The sequence below is a fragment of the Drosophila arizonae genome, chromosome 3 (assembly GCF_054131065.1).
Source record: "Drosophila arizonae isolate 15081-1271.41 chromosome 3, UAZ_ARI_1.0, whole genome shotgun sequence".
NCBI classification, from domain to species: Eukaryota; Metazoa; Arthropoda; class Insecta; order Diptera; family Drosophilidae; genus Drosophila; species Drosophila arizonae.
The window spans coordinates 23,134,490-23,154,700 of record NC_142923.1 but is presented as its reverse complement, the minus strand read 5'-3'; the positions used below and the strand labels follow the sequence as shown (position 1 = coordinate 23,154,700).

At 37.0% G+C, this 20,211-nt stretch overlaps 4 protein-coding genes across 5 annotated transcripts in view; 2 read left to right on the top strand and 2 right to left on the bottom strand.

The window, feature by feature from the left end:
- Window positions 1-203: 203 nt before the first annotated feature.
- On the top strand, window positions 204-11,554 carry Cpr (Cytochrome P450 reductase). 2 transcript variants are annotated; one of them, XM_089464650.1, is made up of 6 exons: window positions 204-716; window positions 7,132-7,314; window positions 7,389-7,731; window positions 9,262-9,386; window positions 9,461-10,711; window positions 10,783-11,554. In XM_089464650.1, the coding sequence occupies exons 2-6, from the start codon at window positions 7,148-7,150 to the stop codon at window positions 10,925-10,927; spliced, it is 2,031 nt and encodes a 676-aa protein (XP_089320776.1). In that variant the 5' UTR covers window positions 204-716; window positions 7,132-7,147; the 3' UTR covers window positions 10,928-11,554. The 2 variants fall into 2 exon arrangements, with proteins under 2 accessions (XP_089320776.1, XP_017858762.1); XM_018003273.2 differs by lacking the exons at window positions 204-716; window positions 7,132-7,314; window positions 7,389-7,731 and adding an exon at window positions 8,808-9,189.
- Window positions 11,555-11,635: 81 nt separating this feature from the next.
- Window positions 11,636-20,211, top strand: part of slam (slow as molasses) — an 85,664-nt gene continuing 77,088 nt past the window's right edge. Inside the window, exon 1 of the mRNA XM_018004558.2 lies at window positions 11,636-11,787. The gene's annotated coding sequence lies outside the window, so the exon portion shown is untranslated. The remainder of the gene's footprint in view (window positions 11,788-20,211) is intronic.
- Window positions 11,704-15,183, bottom strand: LOC108610903 (uncharacterized). Its single transcript, XM_018003276.2, has 4 exons — window positions 15,166-15,183; window positions 14,121-14,514; window positions 13,892-14,060; window positions 11,704-12,540 (listed from the first exon to the last, which is right to left on the bottom strand). Exons 2-4 carry the CDS (start codon window positions 14,486-14,488, stop codon window positions 11,821-11,823), a joined length of 1,257 nt encoding a protein of 418 aa, XP_017858765.1. The 5' UTR covers window positions 14,489-14,514; window positions 15,166-15,183; the 3' UTR covers window positions 11,704-11,820.
- LOC108610901 (uncharacterized) lies at window positions 15,843-18,485 on the bottom strand. The gene is made up of 3 exons (XM_018003274.2): window positions 18,083-18,485; window positions 16,394-16,868; window positions 15,843-16,335 (listed from the first exon to the last, which is right to left on the bottom strand). The coding sequence occupies exons 1-3, from the start codon at window positions 18,475-18,477 to the stop codon at window positions 15,922-15,924; spliced, it is 1,284 nt and encodes a 427-aa protein (XP_017858763.2). The 5' UTR covers window positions 18,478-18,485; the 3' UTR covers window positions 15,843-15,921.

Sequence of the window (20,211 nt, the reverse complement as noted above, 5' to 3'; positions counted from 1 at the left end):
AAAAACATATTACACTTTTTATTGTATAATGCATGACCTTACATATACATATTTATAGACTTTTAAGCATGCCAATGCTAAAATTTCATAGCACCCTTTGTGATTTCATATCACTACAGTGTGATCTGCACAAGTTTCGTTAAGTTGCTGATTGCCCGATAGTTGAGCAATGAAAGGCAGCAGCACCACTTGAGTAACAATAACAACAGTATCGCTTTGTTAAAGCTGCCGATCGGACGTGGTTTTATTTTGCGTCTATAATTCCGGTGAATTAAGCGCAAACTATTTATCAATTACATACACGGCAATTCAGTTCAATTTTAACCGTACACCGACACGGGACAGCTTGGCGCTCACATTTAAACTCTAAAATTCCTTATATAGTAATTAGTCAATTACGCCTACATATATCAATTTTACATACATTTTTGTATGTATAGGTGCGCCTTGTCGGTGTTGTTGTTGCCGCTGCTGCAGTCGTCGTCACCGTTGTCGACGACGTCGCTGTTGTTGTTGTCCCGTCGTCGTGGCTTCCACTTTAACTAAATAAAACAAATTAAGCGCTCGCGCAACGTCAACGCTAAACGTGTATAATAAAAAAAAGAGGAAAATCGAAATAAAAAGGAGAAGCCAATAACAGAAAACCACACAAGGCGCATGCACAAACCTCTGAACGGGGGCAACAGACTCAATTTTGTATTTACAACGCATTCAGTGTAAGTTCTACGCATTTAAGATACATACAAATATGAGATATCTTGAACCGATTGCTCGATTCGTTTCGTTTCGTTTTGTATGCGGCATTTGATGGTCAAGGTTACACCAACAACAAGAGATCAATATATATATACATACATACACACCCTCATACATAATGTACACGTGTGCGTATGCGTTCATGTGTGTGGGTAAGTACACTCTGGCGTACGTGTGTGCGAGCGAGACAAGCAATATTACTGACGTTGTATAAAGTTCATTACCTGTTGCTGTTGCGCTGCTATTTCTTCGTTGAGTGTGCCAGTGTATGTGTGTTTGTGATTTTCTTTTTCTACCAAACAGGTTGCATGTTCGTTAAATTTTGAAGTAACATAATACTAGGCCATCTCGCTTGCACTCTCACTGCTTTCGCTTGAAACGTTGCTGAAGCATGCGGCATCAGCAATTTAATTCAATAAATTCTCTCTAGTTTATTTGTTTCGAAATATGTGTGATTGGGCGCGCCTTCAAATCTAGCTGAGCTAACCTCGCTTCTCTCTATAATCTGATGTATGGATAATAGGCTGTTTCGCACAGCTGTTTTTGACATTCTTATCAGTATTTCTACTTAACGTAAGTTGCCGGCGCGCCCTAAAGGGCTGAATGAACAGATAATAAGCTCACAAAGGGGTTATCGAAAAACCTCGTATGGCTTTAACAAATAAAATAAAAAAAAAAAAAAAAAAAAAAAAGTATTTCTACAGCTGACTTTCGATATTGAAATAAATATGTAAGGGTTGATATCTTTCAATGAGTAATGCATCCGTCGAATTCGGTTCTATTGGGTGTACATTTTTAGGTGGCTTTTATTGAATTTAATTGGTAATGTTAATAAAATTTATTGTTAATTACGTGCTTTTGCGTTCTATGTATTATGTAATTAATAAAATTTTCTAAATTTATTATATAACAAGTTATTTAATATAATTGTTTTTTATAAAATCATAACAATTAAATTAAAATTATAGTGTTAAATTTATTCATCTTAATAATACAATTGTAAAACTGAAAGTGAAATATTTTTCTTTTAGTATAAAAATATTTTTCAAATTATAATAGATATTTATTTTATTTTTATTTATTGTAACAATATACATAATATATAGCTACAAATTATCACAGAGTTTGTTTAATAGCTTAAATTGAATATTCACGTGTTTTTATTTTTGACTTTTCAACTATCTATGCATATTCAGTGCTTCTCCTTTGTATTATTAACCAAAACGAAATATGAAACAAACGTATATTTGTATGTAATAATGTATGCATATATTTTATATATGTGTGCTAACTTTGACATTGAAACAAATACAAGCGATTGGGTTTATTGTTATGGCGAGGTTGTCCCAAGTCTTTGCTCTCCTCCAATATATTACTCTACACAAACACCAACCCAATCACAAGCACACGCATACACACACACACACACTCACACAGACACTTCACTTGGCCCCGTTGTGTTAGACAAACAGTTTTTAAAACGGCAACAATAATGTGCAGTGAGTGATAAGAGACCGCTCGCAGCACATTTTTGCTCATTCATGCTTACTTTTGTGTTTAATGAACTCACTTTAGTAGGCGGGGCTATCGAAATCTCTCGGCTTGACTAATTCTGCCTGCTCGTCTGTTCCTTTGGCGGGACAATAAGTTTTTGCCCAGTCAACATTCGCGTGCGAAAAATCGGGTTGTTTTTCAACTTGAGCTCATTTTAACTTAATTGAATTTACAATATGAAAAACGTGTCAAATTAGCAATGGAATTAAAATTGAAAATTTCTGTAATATTTTATTAAATTTTAAATGTTCAGTAAACTGTAAAAATCGGCAAGTTTTCTTATATGTGTTAGTGAATCAATTTGAGTCATAAAATCTGAAGAGGCAACCGATTCCTCTTTATATAAGTTGGAGTATATTCAGAAAGCTCTATTGGTAATGCAAATTTTTAAATTACTTTAGTTTTTATTTTAGAGAATAAAAAGAATAAATACTTTGTTTTTTAAAATATTTTAAATAATTATTAATTTATTTGTTAGTTATATCTTAATTAATTTATAAAATTTATATATTATATATATTGATTTAATTTTTCACTCCTTTTTAAATTTTTTAGCAGCTGATCTTAATATATTAATAATATATTATTTCTGTTTCCTCAATCGAATATCTTAAAACTGTAATTTTTAAAAAATTGTAATGTTTTTACTTTTAAATTGAGGTTAGATTTAATTGAATGTCAGGGCAAAGGTACATGAATTAAATTGTAGGAATGTTAATGAACTATGCAAAATGCTTACGTCAAGTGCATAAGTTAATTCAAAACTAGATAGAAAATGGAACGAGCAGAAAAGTTATATCAATTAGAAGTTCTTTATATGTGTATAAAGTATCATATATATATATATATCTTGACCAAACCCAAAAAAATGCGTGACTTCCTGTTCTCAGAACACAAAGACAGAAGTACAACAGGTGATATTATATAATGATACAGACATACGAATATCTATCTATATATATAGGTTTAAAAACGTCGGTTTTATGAGAGCAGGAAAGCACGCAATATTTCAGGTAAGGTTAAGAAAAAATTAATAAATGGTATGTTTAGGAAAAATGTGTATTTAAATATTAAATAAAGTAATGCAAAAGAAAATTAATTTTGGACATTTGATATGCAATAATGATAATTAATAAAATACGCATTACGTATTTTCTGAGAAATAATTATTATATGCATAACAACCATTTTAAAGGTTTTGAAATAAAAGGAATTTTGATAGACTTTATAATATAAAAACAAAATGACTTTAATAATATTTTGAAATTCGTTTGTTATATAATATATAAATTGATATTATGGGGTCATAAAAATAATAGTGCGAGCGTTAAATATTCGACAATAAAATTTAATGAGAATCACAATATTTTGAGATTAATATTAAGATTAGTATATTTCTTAATAATTCTGGAAGAAAATGATTAAATAGTTTTTCTTGAATATCATAGTGACTATTAACAAATAAAAAAAAAAAAAAACGATAAACAATTATTAATAGCTAGTAACTACATATATACAAATGCACACACATAATTAAATTATATTGTTTGCAAATTGTGCTTAATTAATATCCAAGTACTGAGCAAGTAATTTAGAAAATTTATAAGCTAATTTGTTATTGAATATTGTTAATAAATATTATATATTATTATATATATATATAATAATTAATTATTATTTATATAATTGCCTTACATTTTTTCGCAATTACATAACAACCCTTTAATTAGCTTCAATTTCGAAATTCATTGCAATGGTGTTACACACACACACAAACAACGCACACACAGAAACCTTACCTGTCCATTTCTGACCTACAAAACTTGAGCAGTTTTTCCGCGCCTGTCTATGCTGGCTTTACATATTTTGTTTTTGTTTTGTGTTTCTTTTCTTGTCATTGCTTGAGTCGATTAACCATTGAACACCTTTTATATTTTTAATGGCAACTTGTGAAAGATACGGAGCAGTACGCCATGGCTGGGTTCGATTTGCATACGTGTCGAAGCTGTCGATTGTCGATTTGTCGGCTGTCGCCTCGACGCGCCTCGGAAATTGTTTAATATTTATTTTTTTGCCATTTGCTGACCACAGCAACAAGAACTAAAATATTGCACGAATATTTTCAAAGCACAAATACAAACGCACGTAGTCCAAAAACACATTAGACATTAAGAAACCTGCTCAAAATTCAAGGTGCAAAGCCAACGTGTTTAATATGATTGACTGTTCCCGTTTTTGTATGTGTGTGTGTGTGTGTGGAGACATAGACTATATGTATGTTTGCATATATGTATATATATTTATACTCGTAAGATGCCGGGTAAAGATCAGTGTTTCCGATAGTAACAAGTAAGAAGACTCTAGTCGAGACTGCTCGACTAGGAGATACCCTGAACCCTCTAAGCTGATATTCTAATCATTCTGCACTTCTTTTATGCACACATACATACAGATGCATCCACACGCACGCATAAGCCTGCGCTCTGCTAACTGCGCAGTAAGCAGCGACTGCGCTTGGGCTGCGCTGCAGTGTGGGCAATACTATGAGAATTTATTTGTCAAATAACTTCTTTTGGAGACGTACGATCTTCATGAAACTTTTAGAGCGTAATCATATGGTGAATATGTGTGTATATTCCAAAGCCCAAGTCTCTAGTATTTGAAATACGCTTTTTACAAAAGTGAGGGTGAGGGGGTGAATTTAAGGGTGGGGGGTAAATTTTAACAAAAACCGAAATTGTATAAATTGCGTATAAGCATACATTAAAAATTTGGAGACTCTAGCAATAAGGGTGTAGAAGATATAATTTTATAACTGGTTTTCGATAAGGTTTTTTATCGATAAAAAAGATCGGGATGAGTTATCGATTTTTAATGATAAACTTGATATGCGCGCTGTAATTACGGACATTTAAAAAAAAAGTTGAAGTCTCTAGCTCTTATATCTTCTGAAATCGACGCGTTCATACATACGGACGGACGGACGGACGGACGGACGGACGGACGGACGGACGGACGGACGGACGGACAGACAGACGGACAGGGCCAAATCGACTCAGCTCGTCGCCCTGATCAAGAATATATATACTTTGTGGGGTCTGCCACGCCTCCTTCTGCCTGTTACATACTTTTAACAAAACCATTATACCCTGATTTCCCATTTTCAATGGGTTCAGGGTATAAAAAGTGAAATGAAAATAATAATTTTTTTAAATTTTTTATATATATATATATATATATATATATATATATATATATATATATATATACATGTATGTATATAAATGTATAAAATAAAATTTATAAATAAATTTATTTCCTAACTTTTAATAATAACTATTCATCGCAGACTGAGTGTTTATGGGTAAATCCATAAACATTCAAATGTATTCAATAATATTCGAAGAAAAGATACAAAAATAAAGTAGCACAAATTTCTTGTAAATAATGCAAAAACTCTAGAATTTAGTATTCTAGAATACAATCGAAATGTTCACAAGGTTTTTCTTATTTGGTTGCATTTATTGAGTCATTATTGTATAAATAATATGTATTTTAATTAAGAGCGTTTATTTTATATAATCTTTTTAAAAAGTTTTGTAGATCTTAAAGTGTTAACGGAAATATAAGCTGCATAATACTTTATTTTTTTAGTCTTCAAACTAATATCTTAAGGTCATTGAGCTTTAGAACGCAGTGTCTAACTACAATAGGTATGTATATATTCTGTGCATATATGTATGTATTTAAGTCTATTTGTACGTATTCAACGCTGACGTAATCAATGCCGTCATATGTATATATGGATATACATATATGTACATATATATTTTGGTCGAAACAATGTCAACAAAAACGTAAATATCACTCAAGTTTATGAAATAGTACTTTCTGTAGTTCCCTCAGTTATCTGTCGTCTTTTGTTTACACTCAGCGTTAGGTTGCCAAAAGAAATGCGATATTTTCAGCATTCTCAAAGTCTACAAACTCTTATCTATCTCTCTTATCTCTCTCCCACTCTCTCTTTGGGCTGGGAATCGCGTGCTGAGCGTCTGTTGCTGATAAGCAATGCGTTTCATTTCGCATAAAAACTGTTGTCGGCAATGGGGTTGGCTGTTAGTTAACAGTGCGCTGTTAAGGTACACAGACGAAGGTGAGCGAACGGACAATGCGCATCAAGTTGACTGTTAACGCGCGTGTTTGTCTATGTCTATATTGCGCATGAATTAAAGTGAATTTGAAATATAATTAAAATCCTATTAACAATCGCACACAGGCGACTCTGTCTGTGTGTATGTGTGTGTGTGTGTGTTTGTGTAATTAGACAGACAGCTCGGGCAGATTAGCAACAATTAAAAACTGGTTGCATTTCGTGTCAATGTCAATCCGAGCTGATGTGTGTTAGAGCGAGATAGTGTTATGGCGCTCAGTTTACCGTTAGAACAAGTGCGGAAGCCCGCTGATATTGTTATTTATTTATAGTGTATATTTTTTTTGGTTGCCGTTAGACGCATGCAAAATAGCTTCAAAACTGTATTCGCATTAGAGAGAGTTCTATTCAATTTGGTGTGTGTGTATGAGTCTTTGTGTGTATGAGTGTGGCATACGTGGCATACATTAAGTGCGTGCTCAAAGTGCGATATGTAAATGTTTAGAAGACACTGTTTAGCTCCCTCTTTCGCCCATTCGAGCCCCCGTGAAACTCAAGCTTGTGTAAAGTGTATGCAAAATTGAAACTATCAGGCGTTTTTTTTTTATTTATTTTTTTTTATTTTTATTTATATTATTTTATTTTATTCTGTATTTCCCTTTCCTTTTCAGACTGAGACCTTAGACCATGGCCAGTGAACAGGCACCCATTGATGTAGCTGGAGCCACCGGAGATGAGCCCTTTCTGGGATTGTTGGATGTGGCACTGCTGGCGGTGCTGATCGGCGGTGCGGCCTTCTACTTTCTGCGGAGCCGCAAGAAGGAGGAGGAGCCCGTGCGCAGCTACTCCATACAGTGAGTAACCATTGCAAACAGCAACTGTACAAATAAATATTAGATGACTCCATTTGCTCCATCACCAATCACAGGCCAACCACAGTCAGCACCACCATGGCCACGGATAATTCGTTTATTAAGAAACTCAAAACCTCCGGCCGCAGTTTGGTTGTCTTCTATGGCTCACAGACGGGCACGGCCGAGGAGTTCGCCGGCCGTTTGGCCAAAGAGGGTATTCGTTATCGACTCAAGGGCATGGTCGCCGATCCCGAGGAATGCGATATGGAGGAGCTGCTGCATCTGAAGGACATTGATAACTCATTGGCCGTCTTCTGCTTGGCCACCTACGGCGAGGGTGATCCCACGGACAATGCCATGGAGTTCTACGAATGGATCACTAATGGTGATGTCGATCTAACGGGTCTTAATTATGCGGTAAGTGTACAGTTATTTTTTAATGCCGTGTGTCTGATAAGGCAACTGTTTCGCTAATCGTCGATTACACGATTCACGGACGCGCGGTCATAACAATTCTTATCGAGCAATGGCACATGCAGATAACGTTATCTAGTTCCCCAACAAATTAGAATAGCCATGTAATAATCGTTACGCCGTTTTATTTTTTGCCTATCAATATATTATATATTATTATATTAAACCGTAAAAAATCGGAGCGTTCTATCGGGTCTCGATAGAGTTGTAAGGTAAAATTGATTTGTTGTTAAGCGAGAAATATAATCAGTCAAGCGATTCAAATAAGCTCGAAGGACGGTAATTATAGATTATTATAGAAATAATTGATATTTTAGGTTGAGAGGGTGAAAACGCGGGACTAACAAAGCCAGCAGTAGACATTATAGATTAGAAAAGTATAGTGAAAAAGAGAAAGGGAGTCCGACTGTCTGACTAATAGTAGTACATAATTATATATTAGTACTGCAATAGTGGATTGGTTTAAGAGAGAAAGAGAGAGAAACAGTGTGAATAACAGTAGTCACTTGTTTAGCATTGAACTGTTCATATGATAATAATTTAATAATTGTCATCAAGACTGTGTATTTTCTAAATTTTTTCTTAATAATATTCACAAAAAAAAATTACGATTTCGGAAAAGAAATTTATATATTTTTTTATTTATTTATTTATTTTTATTTATTTTTTTTTTTTCGAGCAACTGTTGTGAGTTGCGTAATTGAAATATTCCAAATGACAGCATATTTCTCTTAATTGATACAAGGCTAAAATTTGTATATTTCATTGCTAATATTTATTATTGGAGCAAAAATGTATTATTCACTGCACAGAAAATCTAAAACCTATTATATATTTTAGTTATTTTTATTTTTTTTATTTTTATTTTTTTTAAAACATATTTTTTGTAGTGTTTCATAAATATAATAATCTTAATTAAGTTGCTGTTAAGCGTGCGTCTGCCTGTGACGTTAAGTCTCGTTCACCTTGTGGCTGACACTCTGTTAAATGCGCCGCACACTCGGACAGTCATGCTAGAGCTGGTCACACTGTGGCGCACGTAACAGCTGTTGCTGCCAAACGTGCACACGCTCGCACAACTGTTGCGCAACATTGTTTACTATTTGCGATGCGCAATGTGTGTTCATAATTGAAATAATTCAAGTTTTGCTGAATGAAACGGAGATTGCCATGTGATACGTATGCACTGGCGGCTGCTGCGGAACTGAAACAGAAAACTGGGCGGCAACAACAACAAAAACAGCGACAACGATGCTGTGCACGCTAAGCGGCGCCGGCGTCGCTGTTGGCCTTCGCACGCGTCGCTGTCAGTGGACGGGTCGTACTTTGCTCTGGCTATTAAATAATTTATATAATAAGGCAACAACACGCGTAGACAACGGCAAACAGATTGAGCATGGTGTAATAACGTTATATGTCAATGGCTAATTACTGTCCTAACAATTGTTTTTCTCGCTTTGCTTGTGTGTGTAGGTATTTGGCCTCGGCAACAAGACCTATGAGCACTACAACAAGGTGGCCATCTATGTGGACAAGCGCCTGGAGGAGCTGGGCGCCAATCGGGTCTTCGAGCTGGGTCTGGGCGACGACGATGCCAAGTGAGTGTCCCAAATGAAGTAGCCTTAAAAATCTCAATTAAATTGAAGTTTATTCAACTTTTTTTGTGCATCAGTATTGAGGATGACTTTATCACGTGGAAGGATCGTTTCTGGCCCGCTGTCTGCGATCACTTTGGCATTGAGGGCAGCGGCGAGGAGGTGCTGATACGCCAGTACCGCCTGCTCGAGCAGCCCGATGTGCTGCCGGATCGTATTTATACCGGTGAAATTGCGCGTCTGCATTCCATGCAGAATCAGCGTCCACCGTTCGATGCCAAGAATCCATTCCTCGCTCCCATTCGTGTCAACCGTGAACTGCACAAGGGCGGCGGTCGGTCGTGCATGCACATCGAGCTGAACATTGAGGGCTCGAAGATGCGCTACGATGCCGGCGATCATGTGGCCATGTATCCCATCAACGACAAGTCGCTGGTGGAGAAACTGGGACAGTTGTGCAACGCTGACTTGGATACGGTATTCTCACTGATTAATACCGATACGGATAGCAGCAAGAAGCATCCATTCCCCTGCCCAACCACCTATCGTACTGCTCTGACGCACTATTTGGAAATCACTGCTATTCCACGCACCCACATACTGAAGGAGTTGGCCGAGTACTGCACGGATGAGGCCGACAAGGAGTTCCTGCGCAGCATGGCCTCGCTGGCACCAGAGGGCAAGGAGAAGTATCAGAGTTGGATACAGGATGCCTGCCGCAATGTGGTGCACATACTGGAGGACATCAAGTCGTGCAAGCCGCCGTTGGATCATGTTTGTGAGCTGTTGCCACGCCTGCAGCCGCGCTACTATTCCATTTCGTCGTCGGCCAAGCTATATCCAACGGATGTGCATGTGACCGCTGTGCTGGTCGAATACAAGACGCCCACGGATCGCATCAACAAGGGCGTGGCCACCACATACCTAAAGAACAAACAGCCAACCGCTGGCGAGGAGGTCAAAGTGCCGGTGTTCATACGCAAATCGCAATTCCGACTGCCCACGAAACCGGAGACGCCGATCATAATGGTTGGTCCGGGCACTGGACTGGCACCGTTCCGTGGCTTCATCCAGGAGCGTCAGTATTTGCGTGATGAGGGCAAAACGGTTGGCCAGTCGGTGCTTTACTTTGGCTGCCGCAAGAGCACCGAGGACTACATCTACGAGTCCGAGCTGACCGAATGGGTCAATAAGGGCACGCTCACCCTGAAGACGGCGTTCTCGCGTGACCAGGAAAAGAAGGTTTATGTGCAACACTTGCTGGAGCAGGATGCCGATCTGATATGGGATATCATTGGCGAAAAGAAGGGACATTTCTATATTTGCGGGTAAATGAAATGGAATGCAATTGAAATATTTGATTTAAAGTTCACACGAATTTCTATCTCTCCATTTCCAGTGATGCCAAGAACATGGCTGTGGATGTTAGAAATATTCTAACGAAAATCTTGTCCACCAAGGGCAACATGAGCGAGGCGGATGCTGTGCAGTATCTGAAGAAAATGGAGGCTCAGAAACGCTATTCGGCCGATGTCTGGAGCTAATCGGTGCGCGCCTTATTCAAAGGTTCTCTCTATTCCTCTGCATGAGTCACACAGTCGCGGAAATATACAAATAATGAAAGCAATGAAAACAACAAGAAGAAAATTAAAAAGAACAACTAGAAGCCACACGTTTACATAAGAGTAAAGTCGTTTTAGATAATAAGGCTAACTAAATAAATTAATTATACAAATCGGTTTGGGAACTTCAGCTTCGGTTCAACAAACAAACGTTTAAGTAGCGTTTATATCTAATTTTAGCGTTAATTTGATTGCTGATATGAATATATATAAATTTATACATATATATATATATATATATATATATATATATATATATATATATATATATATATATATATTTACATCAATATGTACGTATGTATCTTTATATATGATGCCTTTTAATTGTTGTGCAAAATAATTTGATGACGATGTTAATTTTAAATAAAAACAATAATGATTTTAATCGTAATGTAAGTAGGCTTGTGTGTATGCAAGTAATTGAAGCCATGCATTCATATTCCATTGGTGATTTCATAATGCAACTGATAACGATTTGTGCAATTTTCAATAAATATATAAAATTGTATTTTATTTTCCGAACAATAAATGTTAGAAATTTTAAAAGCCCTTTTCTTACTTCTGTTAACTAACATTCAATGTTAATGTAAGCTTGGTTTACGCGAGCCTATTACATTGAACTGTCTGGCAGCGCTGCATTGCAACGGTAAATGCGAAAGTGAAGCAACAAGTGAACGATTGAAAAGTGCGCGTAATCCTATGAAAAAAACTTTATTTTAATTTGTAAATACATGTGCAATAAATGTAAACTAAGCTAAAAACAAAATACACATCGTCAGGTGAGTGCGCCACCCATTTATTATTGCTATTGCTCAATCCAAGACACCTGCTCGCTCGAAATGCGGCAAAGTGTAGCGCAGCGTCTCGGCCAAACGCTTGGAGTTAAACATTTGCTCAGTTTTCTTCTGGGCAAAATCCGCATCACTGAAATTCTCCAGATTATTGTCCGCCGTTTCGGCCTTGTCCTGGCTAACTGTTGGCAGTATGCCGTAATTGGCAAAGAATCCATAGCCCTCCCGCCGGTGCACCTCGGCCAGCACCTGCTCATAGCTGGGCACCGGCACGCCCATGTCCAGATTGAGCAACGTATCGGCCAGACGATTGTGATAGACTTTCAGCAGCTGCGGCCGCTTGTGCTTCAGCACATCCAGGCTGAGGCTCGTGTAGAAGAAGTAGTTGAGATCAATGCCCGGACTGCCCCAGATGCTCAGCTGAAAGTCTATGAAGATCACATCCTGCAGCTGCTGCGCTCCATTGTACTTGAAGAGCATGTTGTTCACCCAGAGATCGCCATGATTTAACACTTTGATCTCATCGTCTACTGGCGCCTGGGCGCGCACCAAATTCACGCGCTGCTGCTCCATATATTTGCCTATTTTGTCCGCAATGCGCTCATAGCCTGGCCAGCTGCTGACCAGCTTGTGCAGCTGTTCGCCATTGCCGGCAAAGAAACGCATCAGCAGGCCGTCGTCCTTGTTCAGGCCGTGCGGGGATAACATGCCGTCGCCATAGGCTTTGAGTATTTCTGGGTCCTGAAGGCGAATGTTAAAGAAGAGAAACGAAAATGTTAATTGTACGATTTTTGGTGAGAATTGGAATTTGATTTCTTTTATATGTATATGTATGATATATGATCTCCACCTGCACTATTACCTTCACACAAAATTGTTTTCAGTTATACATAAATATACTCATATTGATTGGATGTGTGTAAAAATTATTTAATTTATAGACATACGAATTTTAACATACAAATTTTGTTTCCCTCTAAATATTAGTTTGGAGATTTATCTATCAAATTGTTTAAGAATAGCTTTTCAATTATAGAAATTGCATGAACATTAACTTTGTATATGAAAGTTTAAATATTATATTATCCTAACCATAAAATTGAATAATTATATATTATCTGAATATTATTATATATATATGTAAAAAAAAAAAAAAAAAAAAAACAAACAAAACAAAATTGTATCTGATAAATGAATACAATTTTACACTTGTTTCATGTTATCAGATGGTACTTAGTATTTTTTATGTTTATATTATATGTATATAAAGATTAGCTAGGGCTTTAAGCTTAAGCTCAACAGCATTTTTTTTGGGCAAGAACATTCTGTTATAAAACATAACAGATAATACTAAAATATTGCAGCAAAAAGTTAAGCTAGAATAGTTAAAACCAAAATCATATACAAACGTCTAAGCCCGTCATATAAAGCATAAGGAAATAATAAAAAGTGTTAAGCGTGTGCGACTACGAGACTGAAAGCTAAATCTTTGAATGTCTTATGAGATAAGAAAATCTAATGTTAAGAAGGCTCTATTAGAATTTTTGTCTCTATTTTGTTCTCTCTCTCTCTCTCTCTCTCTCTCTCTCTCTCTCTCTCTCTCTCCATCGCTCAGCATTTATTTAAGTCTCTCACTCCCTCTTCGTCTCTATTTGGGTATCTCACTCATTTTGGCTCCTTCATTTTATCTCTCTTTGGGTATCTCACTTTCTCTCGCTCTTACGCTCCCACTCTCTGTTTCATCTCTCTCTTGCTCACTTTGTCTCTCTCTCTCTCTCTCAATCTCGCTGTCACCAATTATGGTAGGTAAAGTTATTATGTCTAAAGCCGGTTGAAAGACATATTTTAAAGTTATTATTATATAGGACATATATTATATATCGAAGAGAAAATGGAAAAATATATACTTTTCTACTTCCACATATAATACATACATAATAATAATAATATTCCTATATAATAATATTCCTATATATGATATGTTTTCATCCACATGTAAAAATATCTTTAATACAAATTTTAAACAATAATCAATTTGATATTCTTTCTTTCTGCTATATATCCCCGTCACATATATATTCCATTAACTTACCATAACTGCCAGCACCATTGAGGCTGCATGAAATTCCGCTAGTCGTTCCATGACCAGACGAGCATGCGTCTCATCCAGGCCCGTTTCGCGCGAGCCCATCACATAGCCCAGTCGGCCGAGATCCTCAAAGACCAACGTGTTCTCTGGCTGCTTCAAGCACTGATAGAGTCTGAAAGCAGAATTTTATTTAGTCATTCGCCAGCTTCAGATTAGGGGATTCTCCCGTTACTTGGGTCCAAAGCGTCGTTTGCATTTCATGAGCAATTCGAGTCGCGGCAGCATCTCGTAGTACGTGATCTTCTCCTTCAGGTACACCTGCAAATCCTCGATAAACTCTATGGAGTCAATGCGCGGTATGCTCTTCACAATCACTCCCGTTTGCTCTACCTTGCCGTCATTTCGCCTATAAGTCAGCTTGACCCGGTAGATTAGACTGCAATAGTTCTCGCCGGTGCTGCTGCCCAGCGCGCAGTGGATGCCTACTAACTGGACGTGGGATGTACGTAGCATTGTCTCCAGCACCTCCTCGAAGAAGGCAACATCCAGGTGCTTGGGCGGCGATGCCAGCACTTCCTGATCGTAGACAATGCTGCACATGTTGTGATCTCAAGTGGTTTGAAAGGCTTGAACGAATCGCTCGGCATTTTATATGGATGTACACACAAAAGCGACTGTTTGTTTTATATTCGCGTAATTAATTCTATCCATATACATATATAAATGAATATAATTTCGTTTAATAGCCGACAATAGCGTCTGCTTGTCTCATTTTGTAAATAGAGAAAATTCAACACGCGACCTTTTAAATCACACACATACATACATATGTAGCACACGCATAGTAACTGTCTCGAAACCAGTTATTTTAATTTTATTAGCTTCTCTCATTGTGGACTTGCTTTGTCGGCTAGATAGTTCGTCATTCGGAAATTATCATAGCGCATATCATGGGCCCACCCGCTTATCAGATTATATCTACGATCAGCGTAATCTTTATCTCCTTCCACTTGACTCTCAATCAATTCGAGGTGCACCTACAGATAATACAATATTTTTCTCACGTCTCTAGCTTTCGCTCTCTCCCTCACTCTCCCTCTCCCACTTTTATTATTGTTTTTTAATCTTTGTGAGACATGCAAATTATTGTTGTTCTTCTCCAATTATTTATAATTATTAATCAAGTTGTTTTTGCCATATTCCAATGGCCCAAATGACATATTAATTATCATACATAATTTAATTCGCAATTTGAATATTCTACGTTTGCTACGTACCCAATGCGACTGTTCAGTCTGAACTCTATTCCCAGACTCGCCTAATCTTAAACTCAGTGAGACTCACAGCGAAATGCCCACTGATTAAAGAGTGCGCAATCTTTTAAATAAATCATTTCGCAGACAGCTGGGATGATATACTTCCATATAAATTAATATATATTATATCAATTAAAGCCATTGAACCACGGGAACTTGCTGCATATTTAATTATGTTATTATGTAAGAGGGAAATGCATGAATGATCTCAACATATATATATTTTATGTATGATGGACTCTAGCTTCTATAATTGTTTTTGCTATATTGGCTCAATCAATCTCTATACGTATAAACATCAAGTTTTTACTCGCGTGAATCTTTACTTTTCTTTATTAATACTTAACGAATGTCTATATATAAATTTAAAATGCATTCAGAGAAGGGCAAGGCGTGATGGGTAAATTATTGCTTAGGTTCTATTTACCTTTTGATTCGTAATTGTTTTTCTCCCACACTTTATCGGTTGATAATAGTAATTTTCTTATAACAGCTACAGTTATACCAGAGCGCGAGCTAAAGCTCTTATATGATCAAAATGACATGCGATCATGCAATGCTTAAAACAAAACGGAATTCGAACTCCGGGGTCGTAAGAAATAACTGTATAAAATAATAAAAACGTAGCTGAGACTCAATTAAGGGAAGAATAATGTAATTTTTATTGTATTTGAACCGCTTTGAATGAGAACCAAATGCATCCGCTGATCATTGCCTTCAATCGAAGACATGCAAGTCATCCAAGCGCTTCAACATGAACTTGAGGCTCTCGAGAGTGCGTGAATTGCCTTCGAACATGAGTTGAACCTTCTGTCTGGCGAACTCCTCGTCGTGAAAGTTCTTCAACGAGTTGTCCTCCGAATCGATGCCGATCATGCTCATTAGCGGAAAGAAGCCGAAGGCGACGAAAAAGCCATAGGCCTCCCGTTCACGTATCTCGGCCATAATATCCTCATACTTGGGCAGCGGTTTGTGCCACGGCAGCTGCTTCAAGCAATCCAGCAGCGCATCGAAATACGCATCAATTAGCTGCTGACGCTTGGTCCTCAGCACATCCAGCTCCAGGCTCGTGTTGAGAAAGTAATTCACATCGAAACCCAGACTGCCGTAGAAGCACAGCTGGAAGTCAATCTGCCACAAATCTAACATAAGACAGATATAACTATGAAATAGAACTTTGGGCACTTACCAATCTCACCTGCTGCACCTTGCAGTGCTCGTCGTACTTGAAGAATATATTGTTAATCCAGAGATCTCCATGGTTGAGCACATTAAAAACGCCGCGCAGTGGATAAACCGATTTGAGCACACGCTCCGTGAAATGTTCGTGATAGCGATAGAGTTTACGTGTGATCGAACCGAATCCCTCGCAGTCACTGATCAATGCCGCCAGTTTAAGCAGCTGAGTGCCAAAGAGCAGCTTGAAGGGCTCCGACTTAATGGCATCCATGTGCAGCAATCCAAACGGATAGCGGTCTATGACGGTCTCAGGCTCATGCTCGGCCATGATCATAGTCAGAGCATGATATTCGGCCAGCTTACGCATCACCAACTTCGCGTGCTCCACGTCCAGGCCCAACTGACGGCACTTCAACTGATAGCCCTCGCAGCAGAGATCCTCGAAAATAATCGTCTGCTCCGGCTGTGTCGTTGAGTAGTAGTGCCTGTGTGGGGGAAATAGAATTGTAGAATAGTGAGAAAAATATTGAGTCTACAGTCCAGACTCGACATAGACACAAATTGTATTCAATCTAAAATTAATTTCAACTAAATCTTGACTTCATCTACTTTCTGTGTAGAGTCAGTTTAGAGCAAGTTTAGAGTGAATCTAGACTCAATCTAGACTCAGTCTAGACTCAATCTAGACTCAGTCTAGACTCAATCTAGACTCAGTCTAGACTCAATCTAGACTCAGTCTAGACTCAATCTAGACTCAGTCTAGAATCAATCTAGACTTAGTCTAAAATCAATCTAGACTCAGTCTAGACTCAATCTAGACTCAGTCTAGACTCAATCTAGACTCAGTCTAGACTCAATCTAGACTCAGTCTAGACTCAATCTAGACTCAGTCTAGACTCAATCTAGACTCAGTCTAGAATCAATGTAGACTTAGTCTAGAATCAATCTAGACTCAGTCTAGACTCAATCTAGACTCAGTCTCCACTCAATCTAGACTCAGTCTAGACTCAATCTAGACTCAGTCTAGACTCAATCTAGACTCAGTCTAGACTCAATCTAGACTCAGTCTAGACTCAATCTAGACTCAGTCTAGACTCAATCTAGACTCAGTCTAGACTCAATCTAGACTCAGTCTAGAATCAATCTAGACTTAGTCTAAAATCAATCTAGACTCAGTCTAGACTCAATCTAGACTCAGTCTAGACTCAATCTAGACTCAGTCTAGACTCAATCTAGACTCAGTCTAGAATCAATGTAGACTTAGTCTAGAATCAATCTAGACTCAGTCTAGACTCAATCTAGACTCAGTCTCCACTCAATCTAGACTCAGTCTAGACTCAATCTAGACTCAGTCTAGACTCAATCTAGACTCAGTCTAGACTCAATCTAGACTCAGTCTAGACTCAATCTAGACTCAGTCTAGAATCAATCTAGACTTAGTCTAAAATCAATCTAGACTCAGTCTAGACTCAATCTAGACTCAGTCTAGACTCAATCTAGACTCAGTCTAGACTCAATCTAGACTCAGTCTAGACTCAATCTAGACTCAGTCTAGACTCAATCTAGACTCAGTCTAGAATCAATGTAGACTTAGTCTAGAATCAATCTAGACTCAGTCTCCACTCAATCTAGACTCAGTCTCCACTCAATCTAGACTCAGTCTCCACTCAATCTAGACTCAATCTAGACTCAATCTCACCTGGCGCCCAAAGTCCAGGTCTCCTCGTTTGCAACCGAGCGCCACATGAGCGCCTCCAGCTTGGGCTTGATATGCAGATAGAAGACAGTCTCCTTGTTGTAGATGTGGAGGCGTGCCAGTATAGCCTGCTTCTCGGCTGGCATGCACTTGACGATGAGCGAGCATTCCAGCTGCTTGCGTTCGGCTGTCTGGTACTTGACATTCGCCCTATATATATTACTGCAATAGTTCTCGCCGCCGCGCGTCAAATCCGTCAGCTTTACGTCCAGCACTTTTAGGTCCTGCTGCTGCAGGCCATGCTCCAGGCTACGTCTGAAGAACTGTGGCGTTAAGTAGAGCGGCAGCTTGTCCGTTGCATCCGACATTGTTTTTAGCTTTGAGTCAGTTCGACGCATTGATTGATGGCTTTATATGGAAAATCAAAGTATCCACTTAGTTCAGTTTCAATTAACCCCAATGTAACGTCTTTGGGTACATCTGTTCGCCACTTGATTGGCTCAATAGAAGTGCATTCGACGTCTCGACTTTGGATTAGCGGTGGCTGCTTTTGATGCACTCTACAAGAGCTAAACTCTAATCGAACATGTTCTTTGATTTTTATAATTAGGACATTTTAGATTGACAAATACCTAATGAAAATTAACTTTCTGTTCTTCCTATGGAATTGCAATTTTATGTAAATTTAAGATGAAATTTGTGTGCGCCAAATTTAAAAAATTTTATTTACCAGTTTATATTACTATTAATTAGAGCTTTTGCTGATTCTATTCACAAAATAAATAAATATGAAAAGCGATGCTATTTTAGAATACATTATTTTTGTTTAATTTTATTTTGTAAGCAAAAATATAAATATGAAATATAGAAAATATTAAATATAAAATATAAAAAAAAATAGTTTAAATATATAAAATAAAATATGAAATATAGAAAATATTAAATATAAAATATAAAAAAAAATTTAAATTTAAAAAATAAAATAAAAAATTGTAAATATAAAATATAAAACATAATATATAATATATAAAATATAAAAAATAGAATATAAAATATAAAATGTCAAATATAAAATTTAAATATAAAAATAAATTAAAAATTAAAATATAAATATAAAATATAATAGTACATAAAATACAAAATATAAAATGTATTGGATTGACCCACTGTGCAACACTAAAACATTGTAGATTATAGAAAATAGCTGTGCCCCTTTTCTTATCAATCGACAGCAACTGAGAATAGAAATAAGTGAGAGTGCTCTAGGTGGGAGTGTCAGACTAGGAGATACACTAAACTCGGCGATGAGTGGCAGTCAATCATGATAATTTCTAATATACATACGTATATACGTATGTACATATATAGCAAACAGCATATGTACACACTCACGCACACATAAGCATGCGCACTGCTTATTGCGCAGTTTATGCAGCGATGGAGCTGATGGACTGTAAATGAATTGTTGAATAACATTTCGTTTGGAAGTACTTATTTAATTAAAATTTGACAGCGATTAAATGAGTTTTATATTTAAATTTATTGGAAGAGAAGATATAAAAAAAAAAATAACCAAAAAAAATTGTAAATATATATATACTAAGAATATATACGTATTATAGTAGCTGCCACATTACATAAACCTTCATAAAACCAATAGACCCTAGTTCTCATATTCAATGGGTTCAGGGTACAAAAAAAAGGTAATTAAATAATTAATCTGCACGAAGTTGAGTAATTATAAATTATTGTTGTTAATTATTATTATTATTATTGTTATTATTATTATTATTATTATTATTATTATTATTATTATTATTATTATTATTATTATTATTATTTTTATACCCTGAACCCATTGAAAATGGGAAATCAGGGTATAATGGTTTTGTTAAAAGTATGTAACAGGCAGAAGGAGGCGTGGCAGACCCCACAAAGTATATATATTCTTGATCAGGGCGACGAGCTGAGTCGATTTGGCCCTGTCCGTCTGTCTGTCCGTCCGTCCGTCCGTCCGTCCGTCCGTCCGTATGTATGAACGCGTCGATTTCAGAAGATATAAGAGCTAGAGACTTCAAATTTTTTTTTAAATGTCCGTAATTACAGCGCGCATATCAAGTTTATCATTAAAA

What these genes read in the sequence shown, in the direction of transcription:
- Cpr (XM_089464650.1), top strand. Translation starts at nt 7,148, where the DNA reads ATGGCCAGTGAACAGGCACCCATTGATGTAGCTGGAGCCACCGGAGAT. An exon ending in GTGCGCAGCTACTCCATACA is followed by an intron (nt 7,315 to 7,388) that starts GTGAGTAACCAT and finishes CACCAATCACAG; the next exon opens with GCCAACCACAGTCAGCACCA. An exon ending in TAACGGGTCTTAATTATGCG is followed by an intron (nt 7,732 to 9,261) that starts GTAAGTGTACAG and finishes TTGTGTGTGTAG; the next exon opens with GTATTTGGCCTCGGCAACAA.
- LOC108610903 (XM_018003276.2), bottom strand. Translation starts at nt 14,488, where the DNA reads ATGTGCAGCATTGTCTACGATCAGGAAGTGCTGGCATCGCCGCCCAAG. An exon ending in AAACGACGCTTTGGACCCAA is followed by an intron (nt 14,061 to 14,120) that starts GTAACGGGAGAA and finishes TTCTGCTTTCAG; the next exon opens with ACTCTATCAGTGCTTGAAGC. An exon ending in CAATGGTGCTGGCAGTTATG is followed by an intron (nt 12,541 to 13,891) that starts GTAAGTTAATGG and finishes ATTCGCCTTCAG; the next exon opens with GACCCAGAAATACTCAAAGC.
- LOC108610901 (XM_018003274.2), bottom strand. Translation starts at nt 18,477, where the DNA reads ATGCGTCGAACTGACTCAAAGCTAAAAACAATGTCGGATGCAACGGAC. An exon ending in ACCTGGACTTTGGGCGCCAG is followed by an intron (nt 16,869 to 18,082) that starts GTGAGATTGAGT and finishes TCCCCCACACAG; the next exon opens with GCACTACTACTCAACGACAC. An exon ending in AGGTGCAGCAGGTGAGATTG is followed by an intron (nt 16,336 to 16,393) that starts GTAAGTGCCCAA and finishes GATTTGTGGCAG; the next exon opens with ATTGACTTCCAGCTGTGCTT.